The 17,326-nt window shown below is 33.4% G+C and overlaps 2 protein-coding genes across 2 annotated transcripts in view; one reads left to right on the forward strand and one right to left on the reverse strand.

The window, feature by feature from the left end:
- Positions 1-832, reverse strand: part of LOC124540331 (microtubule-actin cross-linking factor 1) — a 297,681-nt gene extending 296,849 nt beyond the window's left edge. Inside the window, exon 1 of the mRNA XM_047117836.1 lies at positions 339-832. Coding sequence (XP_046973792.1) covers positions 339-441 — 103 coding nt within the window. The 5' untranslated portion in view covers positions 442-832. The remainder of the gene's footprint in view (positions 1-338) is intronic.
- A 500-nt stretch (positions 833-1,332) lies between these two features.
- LOC124540106 (protein Cep89 homolog) lies at positions 1,333-12,408 on the forward strand. Its single transcript, XM_047117538.1, has 13 exons — positions 1,333-1,755; positions 2,661-2,883; positions 3,449-3,621; positions 4,052-4,289; positions 4,799-4,931; positions 5,500-5,639; positions 6,422-6,523; positions 7,092-7,385; positions 7,651-7,810; positions 8,201-8,368; positions 9,050-9,191; positions 10,531-10,697; positions 12,102-12,408. The coding sequence occupies exons 1-13, from the start codon at positions 1,723-1,725 to the stop codon at positions 12,256-12,258; spliced, it is 2,130 nt and encodes a 709-aa protein (XP_046973494.1). The 5' UTR covers positions 1,333-1,722; the 3' UTR covers positions 12,259-12,408.
- Positions 12,409-17,326: the final 4,918 nt, after the last annotated feature.

Raw genomic sequence — 17,326 nt, forward strand, 5'->3', positions numbered from 1 at the left:
TTAAAAAAAGGTTCTTTACAGAGTCTAGTTACGCTATCAGTGGATGTATATTATCACTTGAAAGCGAAAACTTCACGAGGTCACAAGTAATTAATCACGATAATAAAAATACCTACAATGCTAAGTCCGGACGCGTGGTTTTTTATTATAATAAAGACTATTACTTTTATCGTATTTACTAAGTACTTTATTTGAAACATTCTGTATCATAATACATGATAAGAGAATGATTAATACTGAAATATTTAGCGGAATTTAGAACTTCCGCGACGACGTTATATCGTTCCTACGTACCAGCTTCTTACACAAGATGCACTTGAAGATGAAGGGCAACTAACCTGCTATCCTTAATACGGCACGGTCTGCCGGGTCCAGCTGCAAAATGGACAAAGGCTTGTCCTTCGCCCATTCTTTCAAGCTGAAATCGTTCTCGAATTCCATGTTTTTGTCATCCAAAACACGTATTCTCGCCCGAACTCTCGCACATAATTGAATGAATCCCACAACAACACTAGGGCCGAATACCGCACATTATAAAAAAAAACTTCAGAGACAACGTTACACACGAATAAAAAGTAAACAAAACGTTACGCTCATTGTAAAATGAAAATCGATAAACGCTGTACAAAACTTACGAAAGATACGGCACTGCGTATCTCGAATTTGTAAACCCTGATAATTCACTACTAGCACTGTAACTTAACACAAAAAATAAACCGATGTGTAAAATCAATTAAAAATCATCCAAATCCCAATGGACGGAGCAAATAATAACTGTTTTAGGTTATCAGTACAACCAAACGTCATACACCGAACCGGCGGGCAGACATGATGCGACTGTCTAGTTCATAATGATACCGGCTGTCGCTACCATCGCTCAGCTGTTTCCGCGCACGCTCACGCTGTGTATTATCCGAATAAATGTGAAAGCACCTTATCATTACCACATCAGTGCGCGATTTTAAATCTTTTCTTATAATCGATTCATTCGGTTTCGCCGAACTATTGCTGCCATCTCTATGTCGATAGACGTACTATACAATAGTCACACAGGTGTCTGTGTGACCAGTACATGAATTTCAATCTACCATTTTATTAAAAAATAAACAACATAGTTTTTTGTGGCTTAGTAATTTCGCTTACAAATATAACCTTCAGCATGTCCATCTGTTGATTAAATGTTATTATTATTAATTTAATAAATTCATATAATCTTCATTTTACTATTATGAAAATGAGTAAGTATTATAAAAGAATATTACATTTATAGAAGTTTTCTTTTATTATGGTATTACTTAACATGACTGTAACCATGGTAACGTATTTGTCAAACTGTGATTGTTTACATTTTTTGATAATTTGAATATAAAACAAGTTAATCGATTAAAAGTATTATCATTTGTGTAGACAATAACTAGCTTTTTGAAAATAGATATTTTATTACTAGCTTTACAGAAAAGAGCACTACGAGCTACTGAATTTACAAGTGTATCGCGTGGCCTATATATTCTAAGCAGTTTTATCAATAAAACAATTTGGGTGATACTAGTGACCTACATAAAGTATTTTTTGTCCCCAAATGTTTATTCAATAATCGTTGTTTTACACGGTTAGTGAAGTTCATTGGAAAAATGATAAAATATTCTTAATGTTACACACTAACAGTGAGAATAATTTATTTAAAATGTTTCGAAAATGTAGCATCAGTTATGCTAGTTGACAATGGATGAACATTTTATGAAGAATTCATGTATTGTGAGTATGAAATTCTTAAAAATAAAAATATTGCTGTATTTATTTCATATATAATTTAAATTGTAGTTTGAAATATGTAGCGAATAAATATAATAGATGACTATAAAATAAAACTTAATAATGATTATAACATATATTCTTTTAAAGCATTAAAAGTCCTTAAAGAGAAGTTTGTTTATTTATCACACCACTGTTGATATGTCTGCAAATGCTCATTTAATTAACATTAAGTTTGCTCACAAAATAAGAAATTCTTGCTTGTGTTTCACTTTGTAATCTTCAGTTAAGATTTACATGTTCTAACTGATGTACTATATTAAATAATAATAAATCAAGTAATTTTAGTTAATAAATGAGGATAGGCTTTTTTTGTTTTTCCAAAATGAATAATTCACTGAACATACATACCTTAAACTTATATATTAAAAGGTGGATCATGTTTTAAAAAGCATTTAATATATAAATCAACACAAACAATATCTGCTGATGCCTATTTAAAGAATAACAATTCAACAAAAACTAAGATAGCCAAGAAGTAAATAGAGTTTGTCGTTGTGGTCTTTGTTGTTGAGTTTTGAGGGTTGTTGTTGTTTTTGTGATAGATTAGGTTCATAATCTTTTGTATTTCAAGTGCTGAAACCTATACATAAAATATTCATATATAATATCTACATACTAGCCCAAAGAAAGTTTGGGATTTTTTAGTAGTTAATATAATATCTTAAACAGTGTGAGACTTTCTTTACATTTTTTGGTGTGCCAATTTCTAGAGAAGTGAGAACATAATGTTTATTATTTAATTTATTTAGTAAAATAGACGAGCACTAGTATTTTTTTATCATCCCTTCATTTTTACTACTTGTAACATGTGTGCTTATGGTATTGTTTTTGTGGTTTATTTTCAGCCTAATAATTGCAGTATCTCCAAAAAATGCCAACCGACTCACAAGCTAACACTAACTGGCAATTTCACCCCTTGGCATCGTCATTTTGATATAACTACCTCAGGAAGACGTAGTATGCGTGAGGATATATTGAACACTGTCTTAAAGAAAACAGAATCTATAATGACGGAGCATAGGAGCAGTGATTTCAATAATCCAACATATGAAGATCCAAGAGATGTTGGTATGTAATACTATATACACATTTAAATTATTGTAGCTCAAATAAAAAATAATATAAAATGACCTATTCCAATCTTAATGATGGTTTGGAATTTATTATACCCGGCCACTCCAAAGCGGGATTCTATCAAAGAATGGAATGTAGAAAAATGTAATTCAATGCTTTATGAAAATTTCCTCAAGATATTTTCCTTCCTAAAAACAATTGAACATCATAGCTTTCCCTGAACAAACTTATAAATAATTATCCACTGTAGTATCATACATAAAATCTCACAATAAGCCCATATTCATTTCAGTTTTTGTCATCATACCTAGTTGGTCTAGTGACTTATTTTGTATGGTAACAGTAGGATTCTGTTACCCTGTTTTTCCATTGGGGTAGGTTTGAAAAAAAGCCCTCCAGAATTACAGGATGGCTATGTTTTTTTAAGACTGGTAGAGTTCACACGCTTCGGATAGCGTAGTAAACTTGTTAGTAGTAGTTTTTAATTTAAATAAAAACTACAGTGAATTTGTATTTCATAAAATCGTTTTAGTGATTTCTCTGATTTGATTAATTTCAGTTGAAAAACCTGCAAAACCACCTAGAAAGAGGAATCTACAAGGGATTGCAGTGGCATCGCCGCGGGGTAAAGAGGGGAAGTCCCTGCTCAAGGAGCAGAAGCGAAAGCTGACTAAGAAATATGAAGGGCTGGTGACAGCGCTCATGGATAAATGTGAGGAGAATGTTGTTGTGGTATGTGTGTTGTGCTGTTATTATTGTAAATTGTCGTTGATTGCTTGAAAGCTTGATTTATCTGACAGCTTGGGTTATAAAGACATTCTCTTGTTGATTTAGATACCCAAATATTAGGAATTGTAAAAAATAATAAAAACAGAGCCAAGAAAAAATAATAATAGCTGTACCTCCATCTCTTTCTAAAAGCTAATTTGAACAGCAACGTGCTTTATAAAAACACACGTGCTTTGCAAAACTGTGTATTGTTGTTTGGTGGTAGAATATTTGATGAGTCGGTAATACCTATCCCGACGGGTTATGCAGAAAGTCCTACCACCATGTTTATACTTAATTAACATTTTAAAAATGGAATTAGATATTATCTGATACAGTCTTGAAGAAAAATTACTCTAGAAAAAGAATTTTCATCCATGCTTTTCTTTTAAAGATTACAGAAAAAGAATCTCAAATCAACAAACTAAAAGATAAACTTAAAACGGTATTAGAATATAACAAACTGTTTGCTAATGAAAATGATCGAGTGAAAAGCGAGTATACAACATTAGTAAGCTATGTGGAGGAGTGTAAGAGAGTTATAAAAGAAGAGAGAGATAGAAACGGTGAATTAGAGAAGAAGTTGAAAAAGTTTGAGGAGAAAGTGAAACATTATGAAATTCCGGATAAAGGTATGATGTTGTTCTAAGCAATATAGTTTTTTATTATACAAATGGTAACTAAGGTTATCAGACTATTGTCAAAGTTAAAATCTTTTCTTTATTTGGTTAAACAATATCTTTCCATAAATTACACAAAAAGTAACACGAAATAATACAAGCTAAAATAATATTTAATTAATTGGTTGCGTCGGTACTTCAAACTTGGGTAGTAGGTATTTACTGTATGGGTCCATTTCACATATATTCAAGCAACAATAATGATTATTGTTGTGTTCCGGTTCAAAGGGTGAGTGAGCCAATGCATCTCAGGCATAAGGGATATAATATCATTTCCGTAACGTCTATAGGCAATGGTAATTACTTACCATCAGATGCTTCATTAGGCACTCCTATCTGTACCCAAAAACGTATAATGTAATAATTAATTAGGTCGTCTGAATATAAATGTACTATTTTTAAAGGTCTGTTTTTAATTTTTTAAATGTTTTATGTGCGATATTTTTTGCGCCTGTTTCTAGAGCAATCTACAGCCATACCTCTAGTGGAGGTGTGTATGAGTTGCAGCAGTCGGCAAATTGTTCTTAATCAGGCACGTGAACAGAATTCAAGGTTGCAGAAAGACATGCAGGCATTGAAGGATGTTCTATATAGGTAACTATTTACATAATTAATAAATTTAATCAATTTAATCAAAATAACATACAATGTCCTACTGAAGACATTCCTACTGTATTCATCCTCAATCAGCTAACGATTGATAGTGTGTGCGTAAATACGGATTCACTTTTATTGTTCTCAAAAAAAGATGGAGAAATTTGTCACAATTGGAGGAGAGTTCACAGATAAATAATGTTACGTTCATTTAGAGGGAGCGTAATGTAAATACAGGCACGTTCTAACCGCATAGCTTCTGACAATTTCATAGCAGAAAAACGCAGTATGTCTTTATTGGTTCAAATAAATTTCATACAGTATTAAAAGCTTATTAGCTTATTATTTAATTGATGTCTAGCGGTCAAGGAAAACATCATGAGTAAATTTACCACATGTGCATCCACCACCTCGACTTGGGTAAAGTAAGTTTTTCAAAAATAAGTTCCCTTCTCCTTCACAAAAAGATATACTTTTCACAGCTGTAGAACATTAAAGTACTTAACTTCTTAATATTAAGTCGTATTTTTCATTACTGGTTTACTTCACAATGCAAATGGTTTTTCAGACTAAACGTTCAGATGTCCAGATACCAAGAGCGATTGAGGAGTGTGAACCCGTTGAATGCAGATGGTAATATATTCAAACCGAGTGAGAAATACGATGGGCTTGATTCATTGATAACAGCCAGCTTGGGGCAGAGGCATGGTTAGTATCCTGACATTTCTTTAAATGTAATAATTCAAAGTAAATGTACGTCCACAGATCACAGTCACTATTTTAATTCTATCTACAAAAAAAATACCAAGTAAATATATAAATCTACTAGATTTCGACCGCGGTTTCGCTCGCATTTAAGAGGATTGGTTGTCATGTGTAAGACAAAAAAAGTAGCCTATATCCTACCCAGAGTCAGATTTAAAGGTCTGGAGGCCCTGGGGCCACATAGTAGTGAAGGCCCTAGACCAACAGGAGCGTGGAGATCCTAATAATTATATCATGGATTAATGGATTAGCTTAAGCTTTTATTAATTTGAATCAGTAAGTATTTCTTGACTGGTATCGGTAACTTTTAAAATATTAAGTAGTAAGATTATTATAATTTGACTATATCTCGGTATTTGTTAACTCACTGAAAACTTTTGTGGCCCCCACTTATGTGGAGGCCCCAGGGCAGTTGCCCCGGTTGCCCTTCCCTAAATCCGGCCCTGATCCTACCTCAGGTTCAAGTTGAAAAAGGAGTTCAAATTAGCTTTATACCAAATTTCATCAAATTCGGTTCACTGTTTTCGTAATGAAAGAGCGACAGACAGACAGACAGAATTACTTTCACTTTTATAATTTTAGTATAAATTGCTCGTGCTAGGGTGCTCGGCTCATGTAAGCTACGAAGCCGCGAACGATACCAAAAATTTTGGTAGTATTTCCTGAAATTTTGTTCATAGCAAAGTTATTGTTCATGTAAATAAATATTTTTTTTGATATTACAGAAACGCATGAAGATGGTCACAGCAAGAATATGTCTGAAGACGGTACCGCACAATCCGAAAGATTGGTAGATTTATCCGGACTCTTAAGCGCGCAAGCTCTGGGTATGTTCATTCTAGAAGATAACTTGTATTGTAAATTGTATTTCTTTGTCTACTTCTATAAGTAGCTTCTAAGTTTCAATATTTTATGGATATTTGCTGAAAAATTTTACGATATGTCATTTACTGATTAAGGTATACATAATTATGGAGTGTTCACTGTTCATGTATTGTGCCATTATTTTTTGTTGGTCCGTATCAACTAAGATTTGTAACTCGTAGAGTTTGATCCATGTGGTTCATTTTTTTTCCCTGACATTCATCATTATATCTCTTAATTTCCTTAAAAGTTATAAATCTATTCACTCTCGAAGGCTATTTAACTATTTTTAGTCTCCTAACGTATACTGAGACATTTTATCTGCACGACCGTCACACACCAATACTAATGCCCTCATTTTATCTGTACTTATTTGTTTTTTTTGGTCTTGTTTTTTGTCAAATTGATCCATTCCGGCCATAACAGTCGAATAGAAGAAAATCTGTGACCTTTTTAAAAAAATTCTGTTTGCTCAGGTAAATTTGAATGAATCAAAATCATACCATAATTCAATAACGTTGTGTATTACAGCACCATTGTTTGACGCGTATCAAGAAAATCTTCAAGAAAAAGACAATCTTATCTTGGACTACGAAAAACAATTTGAAATCATTAACAAGAAATCGAAACAAATTGTCGAAGAAAACAAGTTATTGGTGGAAAAGGTTAGCTCATTGGAAGAAGAAGTTGCGCGAACGAGACAGAGCTATAAGAAGGTGGTAGTCGAGAAAGAGACAAATGATGTAGAGAGAGCTACGCTATTGGAAAGAGCGGAGCGGGCGGAGTCTAAATTAAAGGAAGTTTATGAACTTTATGAAGGGAAAAGTACGTATGCGATTTCAGCAATAAATCTGCAAAACAAGATGATAGGGTTGATTATAATCTTGCAAGATATGTTTTATTATTGTTATCTAAAATGGCAAAAAGTGTTTTGGACAGAATTGTTTGTGTAGTTTTTTATATACTTCCGCTTTGCACATTTGGGAGTCACGTGATCTAATTAATTATATTTAAAGATTTTAATAGGGAATACATAAAAGTCTTTCATCGTTTTGTATAACGTATCTAAGGTATTCTGTTATTTCTTTAGTGGCGGCCATGTTCCGTGACTATGAAACCGTACATAGAGAATACTTCTCGGTTAAGACGGCTCTAGAAGCTTCCGCTGGTAAGATGGCGCAATTGGACGCCATGAGAGCTAAGACCGTACCGGCTGACTTGCACGAGAGGAGATTAGATGATTGTAAGCGGTATGTATTTGTCTATTTTCCTCTCTACGTATAATAAACTATTTAACATATTCATTTGAGCAGAGATGACCAATTAGGTAAAGCTGCTGTAACATTAAATTTTCATGTGCTTAAATTGTATTTATAATTCATCTTGTGCTTGGTGGTGAAGGAAATTGTTGTGAGGAAACCTGCATATATCTAATATCAAAGAATTTCTGCCACATGTCCATTGTAGAAGCGTTGTGGAATAATCTCCAAAACCTTAGTGAGATATTTACTAAACATTAATTTATTCGCTTATTCCTGCTCACTTTTTCATCCAGTTTATTTTCAAAATGCCTCTTTCATATGTATATCTGAAGGAGTTTAGGCTCTTATTGCGATAAATGGTATGAGTTATCATTATAGGTTACTGGAAGAATTAAAACATCAATACGCCTTGGAGTCGGAACGCAAGAGCGAACAAATTAAGAAGTTGGAAGAGGACTTACGGAAAACAGATGACAAATACAACAAAGTTTGTCAGGAACATGAAGCTGTGAAGGAGGAATTGAAGGCTGCGCTAAAGAACGTCAGGTATGTCTCAATGACTAGGTCTAGAAGACTTTCGTTTCAAACTATTTGGAAGAATTAACATTTTCAAGCCAAAGGTCAGGTTTCAATCCATGATAGATTGTATACTCTTTTCTTTCTTATAGGACAGATGATGTTGTGAAGAAGACCAGCCATTTAAGAGCGGTTTTGAGACATGTATATATAAAATCAAAATATTCTACGATTCTTTTAGGCAGAATCTAGTTCCCGACCGCTGGTTGCTTTACTTACATTTGATCCAACGCTGTAACATGATGATTCAAATTTGTTTCTAAGAGCCTATTCGAATCAAGAATATTTTGGATTTGATTGTCGTAGTGCTCTAACACATGGCGTCCGGAATCTTTGCATCCTCCAAGCTCTTGATTAAGATGGGATATAAGCGACCTCTTTTTCATATGATTTTTATTTTTCGTTTATATGATATTTATGACATTTTCTGTCTCGCACAAATACTCTGTGGTAGTTGACTTGGAAACCTTCACGAAAAGATCGTACTCCTTCCTTAAAGGCCTCTGCACCTGCAAGCCCTCTGGTGTTGCAAAAGTCCATGGGTTATCACGATCCATTAGATGAGCCTGCTACTCGCTTGCAACATAAAAAGAAAACTAAGGTAGAAGTGGTCGCTTATATGAGACTGGTTAGAGAGTGCAATGCCCGCAGGCTGTACCGCAAGGCAGCGGTAGTGTTCCGTCGGCGCGCGCGCTGGGCGGCGGCGCGTGCGCGGCGCTCGCAGCGCGCACAGCACGGCGAGCCGCTGCGCCGCGCGCTGCAAGCGCTCGACAAGATCAAGGCCGAGATTAAGGTCCGTGCACATAATCGTCATTGTAGTTGCATATGAAGTAGAATCCCGATTATCCGGATCAATTAAAACCAAGGATATTCCGAATATTCGAAAGTCCGGATAACCAATTTCGGTGTAAATCAAACAATATTTAAAATTTTATTTTTCTTTAATATGTGTTTTGGTTTTACCTAGAACCCGCGAAGAAATGAGAACGGGAGTATACCGTCGAGTGTCGTAACATGCCTCGTTGCTCCGTCAAAACAATTTTCAGTCAAATTATTTTTTTACTAATTGGAGCCGAGACGAATGAGTCCGGATATTCGGATAATCGGCATTCTAGTGTACACGAATGATATTAATTGTGGCAATGTCTCACAACAATTGCAAGTTCAGTCCAGACAGCTTTTACTGCCTTTTCATTGTTTTTATTACTATTTATTCTGATAGATTTTAGTTTGCAGTGTTTGGTTAATTTCAAAATTATTTCGTCATCTTGGCTTCTTGCAGTGCAAAATGTACAGTTCCTACTAAAGGATAAAATTAAGCTAAAAAGAGTAGTTGAGACAGTAAACGATTTGACGGGAACTTTTTATAATAAAGTACAAATATTTACTGCAATACAAAACCGTTTCAATAAAGCTTGTGCTGTTTTTGAGTAAAACGTAGAAAGATAATTATTGTTTTTTGTTGGTCGTTTTCATTCTGAACTGAAAAATGGTGTTTGGATCTAATAAAGCAAATTTCCGCCAAATTTATGGCCAGATATTTCAATCTTAAAATGTCATTGAACTTTTTGATGATTGAAAAATTATTAATTCTAGTGATAAATAACGAGACGTTTACCATATGCAAATTGATCGAACGATACGTAATATTTATGGTAGGAGATCGGAGTCTATTAATTTCATCTCGTCAGACATGATGCATGGCGAGGGCGAACTATTCTAGTCTTTATTTAGTTTAGACATATGTTAAACCTTGGCTAGAATTCCTAGTGGCAACTAAGTAACTTATCTTAACAACATTTGTCTTGAAGCGAAATATGAAAATGTTGAATTCTTGTTACACTGTGTCCAGAATCATAAAAATTTGTGTCCTGAGTAAATTAATGAGGTTTTCCTTGCTGATTTTTATTAATGTTTGTTTTAAAGAGGCTTTCCATGTAGAAATAAAAGAGGATACCCTAATGTACCCATATACATAATATCCATCTGAGTAATACAATTACTACAGGCATTAAAGATAGCAACAAAAACTCTTTGGTTGCTTTAATTTATATGAAAGTCGGCTGTCATTCTGTAATATAACATATAAGTTTGAGGTGGTCGATGTGCCAACTTAACCGTTGTCTTAGCAGACGGTGAAGTCTCACGCGCAAGTGTCTCTGTCGGAGCTGGAGCGGCGCATGGCGCACGCGCACGACGAGCACCGGCGCGACCTCGAGCGCGCCGCCCTCGCGCTGCGACACAAGGAGGCCGTCATCCGGAGCCTCATCGACAAGGTGGCCGACGTCGAGGAGGTCCGGTGAGGCTCGCACTAATAATACGACTATAGCACCTACGTTAAAATACCAGACGCAGATTACGGTTTCACACAAATACATCCCATAATACATTTAAATAAAACTAATTATAACGGATGAATCGCGTATATTAATTATTTTTAAAAACATCCCGACGTTTCGAGCACTTTGCAGTGTTCGTGGTCACGGGTAGACCCATAATACATATGACGTCCTCCATGGTCGAGTGGTGTGTACATCGGTTTTAATGGGTACGCTACTCTGAGGTCCCGGGTTCGATTCTCAGCCGAGTCAATGTGGATTACCATTGGTTTTCTATGTTGTCTTGGGTCTGGGTGTTTGTGGTACCGTCGTTGCTTCTGATTTCCATAACACAAGTGCTTCGGCTACTTACATTGGAATCAGAGTAATGTATGTGATGTTGTGTAATATTTATTTATTTTATTTATTATATTACATACACACGGGTAAGGATGTACATTAACAGCTCGTAAATTTGCCACTGCTGAGCTATGGCCTCTGGACCTTTTGAGAAAAAGGTTTGGAGCATATTCCATCACGCGTCTCCAATGCGGTTTAGTAGGTACACATGTGGCCGATTTTTGTCGAAATTACGTGCAGGTTTCCTCAAGATGTTTTCCTTTAACGCCGAGCATGAGATGAATTTTAAACATAAATTAAAGCACATGAAAATTTAGTGCCTGTGTTTGATCCCGCAATCGTTGAATAAGATGCACATGATCTAACCCCACGGGCATTATTGCCAAATTTGCCACACATTTGCACATGTTTTACTTTGTAGTAAGGTTTATAAGGTTAGGTGGGCTTAAATATGACAATCTGAATGATTGACCAATCTTAGTGTTCGGCTTTTGCACTCACAGTGGTTCGCTTTCAAATAAAATTATTTGGTAATCTTCATATTCATCTTTCTGTACTTAATAATAATAGTTGACAAGTTTTGAAATGTTCTACTTTTTACTGGTCAAGGTATCTTGCCTATCCTCTAAGAGATGACTCTCAAAAGCTTACGCATTAATGGCAGATTTTTTTTCTTCTATTTTTTATGGTATAGGTTGACGCACTAGCATATGAGCCACCTGATGGTAATTAGTGGTCACCATTACCCATAGACAATGACGCTGTAAGAAATATTAACTATTCCTTAAATCGTCAACGCGCCTTGGGATTATGTCCCTTGTGTCTGTAGTTACACTGGCTCACTCACCTTTCAAACCGGAACACAACAATACTGAGTACTGTTGTTTGGCGGTAGAATAACTGATGAGTGGGTGGTACCTACCCAGACGGGCTTGCACAAAGCCCTACCCCAAGTAGGCAGATATTTCAATCATAAATAAGTTTGTCATGGTGTATACTTTACTAAAATAAATTTCTGATTTCAGATTAAGTCAAACCAATACGAGTCGTCTTCAAGGTATAATCTCAGACTCGTCCGATCGTTCTCCCAAAACCCAAGAAAAGAAAGACAGACCCAATGTAAAGCTGGTCCCCGGTCCTGGGGGTTATTATCAGGAAAAAGATGGGAAAAAGAAGAAGTAAAATGAAGAAGAAGAATATTCTGGGCGACATTTTTGTAAAATTATCACTATTGACTTGATTTGCTTGGTTGTTAATTCTTTGTGTACTTATTATTACTACAGAGTCGTGGTACTCTAAAATAGCTTTCTGGCGTACCGTTAAGTATTATTAAATATACTCGTTAATAAGATTTAAAGTAGACAAATTTACAACTTTTACTAGAATATATATGTAAGCAAAATACCACTCACTTACAAGCTACTAAGAGCTTTAAAAAAAAATCTACCCCTGAGGGGGTGAAACGATGTTTGGAAATTTGTATGAAAGTTCCATGTTTTTGAAGTAAGAAATTTGAATTTGCTAAATGTATGGTCTATATATTTGTACTATTAGTGTAAAATAGGGGATGCTAGTATAATAATTATAATAGTAACAAATTTATTACTTATGATTAACTAAAATGTAATGTTGTGAAATTTTCTTCCAAACTACTTAATAACCAAAATCTAATAAAAATAGAGATAAGATAACTAGAAAGTATTATGTCGTGACCGGATAAAAGATAAATTATATCAGATATTACAAAGTCTGAATATTAAACAAAAGAAATAGTTTTCTGACATACGTCATTTTATAGAGCTCTTTGGTTGGGTACGTCACGAGTCTCAAAGAGCTGAGAAGTTATTTCTCTTAGGTTTGAGTTTACATTGGATATATACACAATTAACCACCATTTTAATTGGGTGGTACGTATTACTTACCACCGTGCCTTCAAGTTTACAGAGTCCAACTACTGAATCTGAGTACTACATTGAATAGTACTACTAGTAGTACTGAAGTTTAATTTCTTTTCTGTATCTCCTTCTATAAATACTACGTATATTCTCTTACACTATAAGAGGAGAAAAGTCAAGTATATTTCACAGCAAATTGACGCGTTATCATTGGTCGAGAGCTTGATTAATCTATGGTATACATTATGGTTTTATTCTAGAACATTAATGGAGATGGGCGATGTTCATCGTTTTGTTATGTTTTTCTTAAGCAATACGATACAAATTCAATAATATATTCTGTAATTTCAGTAGTTCGGGATGGTTAAAATAATATTGTCGTTTTACAATGATGCTTCAATCTCTCTATCTTTTGTTAGAATGCCCTGCTATCGTCCAATTGTTTTCTATTGACAGCTCAATCATATTTAAAATAAGAAATAGTGTTACATGCCAGTATTAAATGCTATGCCATATAAAATAATATTAATTACAGTTTAACAAATTATTGATCAATTAATTACAATAATAATTGTTTATAATAAAGTAAATTCAATAGCCCCTGCTATATTAATAATATGCAATAATAATTTGATATAAATTATGATATAGAATCAAATGTCATAACACCGTATTGAAGGCTAAGGTTACTCTCCTAACAATTCCGATCTAAGTGGCCAATTTTAAGGAATAGCAGTTCACTGGAGTTTTGTTATATTATAGTGCATAATTGCAAATGCAGAATTATAATTCGATACAGATATATTTAAACAGGAAGGCATACATTTATTGTTTATTAAAATTAGTTGATAAAAGTATGTAATTCTTTTGCTGTCGTCATTTTTAGGCGTTCCAGGCACTGAAATACTAGTCTTGAAAGTAATTGATTCTGATGATAATATTGATTCGATCTTGTAATCGATTGTACTATCTTATTATCGATTTGTGAATTTCCATTTTCATTATTACATATATAAAAATTTCTATGTCGAATATTATTGTGATTCCGTACGTTCAAATTGAAATGGTATTCTCATGAAGGCAATTCCATGTGATTAAGTCAATACATTTGTATAGATTATTCAATTCAATGATTATTCGTACCCTATATAATGATTACATTTATTAGTTTTGGATATATTCCATAGATGTCAAATAATAGCTTGAATAGCCCAATGATTAGTGACCACTTTTTCTTTATCCGATTGACTCAAAATTTGCCATACCTTACACTAGTATAGTACGACACAAATTAGATGTAGCATCGGAAAATGCAATGGAATGAAAATAAAACCGATTACTGCCGATTTACACAACCAATAGAAATAGCTCGCTATCGCGCCATTCGACGCTATTCGTCGCTATAGATTCTCGCGTCAGAGAAAGCAAGTGCATGTGAACCGATGTGTCAAATTGACGAATATATTAAGTCATATGATATTACACGTTGTTACGTTTGTGCAAAGATCATATTCGCATGAGAAATAAATATTGATAATTTGGGATGGCGTACTCAATTCGGATGAGATCGGTTTTACGAATTTTGCCGATGCTACATCTAAATTGTGTCGTACTATAAATGTATTCTTGAAATTTATAATTCAAGCCAGATAACAATATGTATGTACCTATATAACTAAATCCTATTACGCGTTAGTTTCACACTTACAATTTTTTATCGAAAGTGTTTTTTTTTTTTATTATTACCGATCCAATTAATTATATATTGATAATCAGATAATTTGTGTAATAGCTTGCCGCTTTGTTCTAATCAATTCAAGAGGATTATATATGAAACTTTGATTTTAATCATATTTATTCCTACTTGAAAAAATTACAGTCACTATTAATTATTAAAAGTAAATCATCTTGAAGTTTTATCTTCTCACTTTTCACACACACACTATACAGGGTTATTGGTGACTCGACGTATATTCATTAGGAGGTGATAGGGGTGACTATTTGCAATAAATTTAACCCCCATATGCATAAATGCCAAATTTGGACCGATGATTATTATTTAAATATTGACAAATATCCAGTGTTTAATCGTTTTTATAAAACAAAAGAAAAAAAAATAGATTTTTATTGAAACTTTTTTTTAAATAAATTTTTGAAGTTGCATTTTTGACAAATTTTGAAAAAACTAAAAAACGTGATAACTCAAAAATGGTTCACTTTTGGATTACACGTATATCGATACGTCGAGTTACCAATAACCCAGTAATATACAGGCTTATTGGTAAATAAAAAAAAGCTTAGAACAATAGAAAATATACATCTATATACATAAGTACTTAAAACTATGTTATCGTAGTTAATACTTGTAGTCGTTCGAGTTTTGAGTGTTGGTTGCGTCTATGTCCTATCTTGGAGTTCAAGATTGCTTCATACCAAATTTTATCAAATTCGATTTAGCGGTTTGTTTGTAAAAGATCAACAGACATACAGACATTGTTACTTTTAACTTTTAATAATAATATAGTTAAAGATTTTAAGAAGCAGATATGAAACGATTGTCTACCGATATGGTATACGTGTTAACACATAGATAAAATAATATTTCATATCATAGAAATTTATGCGAAATGTCTTTTATATATTAATATATGGTAGAAATCGTTTTTCAGCTATTATAATAGAACGCGTATTTATACTATTAAATAGGGCTATATTCTATAATTTTTTTTTTATTTTGTCTCAGAATTATTAACGTACAATTTACATAACATTAGTTTATCCACTATATTAATTAACCAATCGATATATGCCTATATATATTAATTATCACTTTTACTCGTGTCTTTTTTCTCGTACCAGGCAGTACCAGCTCGCCAACGATTTTGGTTAGGTTAGATTTGATTCTAGTCGAAGATATTTCTATTGTTATTTACATGTAGCGTGTAATTTAGGCTAGATCGTTTAGTCTAGACTAATTATAAATGATAACATATTTAGTATTAAAGTAACAGCCTATAAATGTCCTGTAAATCTCCTGTTAAAAGGTCTTGTTTGAAAAGATTTGGAGGATATTCCAAGTTTCGGTTAGGACACATATGGGCAGAATTTTATCCGTTAAAGGCAGTTTGCCACACGATGTTTTCCTTTATTGCTGAGTAACTAAGTGTTTCTTGATCAGGTTTGAAGCAATGGATTATTAAAGCTCAGGCTTTTCAGCAGCTTTTGCAATATCGGAATCGAGTTGGAATGATTCCTTTCTATTGAGTCAATATGCAAGCAATATGTACCTACGTGTTGCGGGGACTTTAATTTGATTTCATCGAATATATTATCTACTATTTGAATACTATGTATTTTGAAATTGGAATGTTAATTATTTTTTAATACGTTCAACGAATTATAATAAGGTTGACCATGTATTTCCATTGTTACGAATAAAATGTATTTTATAAGTAGTTGAAATTAAACTTTCCCATTAATTTGTTTGTTTTATTTAATTGTTATCAGTTGAATATAAATATACACAATGTAACCTCCATGAAGGTTTTATATTTAAATGAGTCAAGGGTACCACTATGTAGGAACAAATAAAATGTATTCGTAATTAAATCGTTGAGATAAAGGATAGTTGATCGTGACGGTCTTACGTAGTTATGACGAGAGAGATTCGTGAACGGACTTTGTTTTGATAAATATGAATATATACATGGTGTTTTAAAAATGGATTTTTATATTACAGTTATTAACTACGGGATATTTAACATGTTTTTTATTTTTATCCGTTGGAGCTCGATATTTCGACATTATCTACGAATGTCTTGTTGACGAGACAATTCGATATTTAATAATAAAAATAACCATGTTAATTTAAAATCTTGTAAAAATATACTTTATTCAAGTAGGCTTTTACAAGCACTTGAGTCATTTAACAACTATTTAAAGTGAACCATCGGTTCGGAAAGTAGGTACTACCGAAAAGAACCAACAAGAAACTCAGTAGTTACTCGATTTCAACATTTAAAAATACAGTCATGTTAGTTAATGACAATCATATATGTATGTAATATATCATGCCTGGGAGTGAACAAGTATTAATTCCGCGCTTTTTTATCGTCTCCATAATATTAAATTGCAAATTGTAATGAAGCAAGAACATAGACTCACTGACTAGGGAGACCGATGCACTAATTTGTTCTAAATGACGATTTCTCAGTAAAATAAAATACACGTTCGTTTTAAATTACCCTGAATACCGCGCAAATTAATTATTGAACTTAATTACTGTCAACATTAGTGTATTTGACGTTTCAGCCTTAGACCTATTGCTATGAGATTTTTATTTAAATAGTAGAATG

Source organism: Vanessa cardui, chromosome 24 (assembly GCF_905220365.1).
Source record: "Vanessa cardui chromosome 24, ilVanCard2.1, whole genome shotgun sequence".
NCBI classification, from domain to species: Eukaryota; Metazoa; Arthropoda; class Insecta; order Lepidoptera; family Nymphalidae; genus Vanessa; species Vanessa cardui.

Bases quoted from the DNA above. Each gene is read 5' to 3' on its own strand.
- LOC124540106 (XM_047117538.1), top strand. From the start codon at position 1,723: ATGGATGAACATTTTATGAAGAATTCATGTATT. The intron at 2,884-3,448 runs GTATGTAATACT...GATTAATTTCAG, and splicing joins TGAAGATCCAAGAGATGTTG to TTGAAAAACCTGCAAAACCA. The intron at 4,290-4,798 runs GTATGATGTTGT...GCCTGTTTCTAG, and splicing joins TTATGAAATTCCGGATAAAG to AGCAATCTACAGCCATACCT.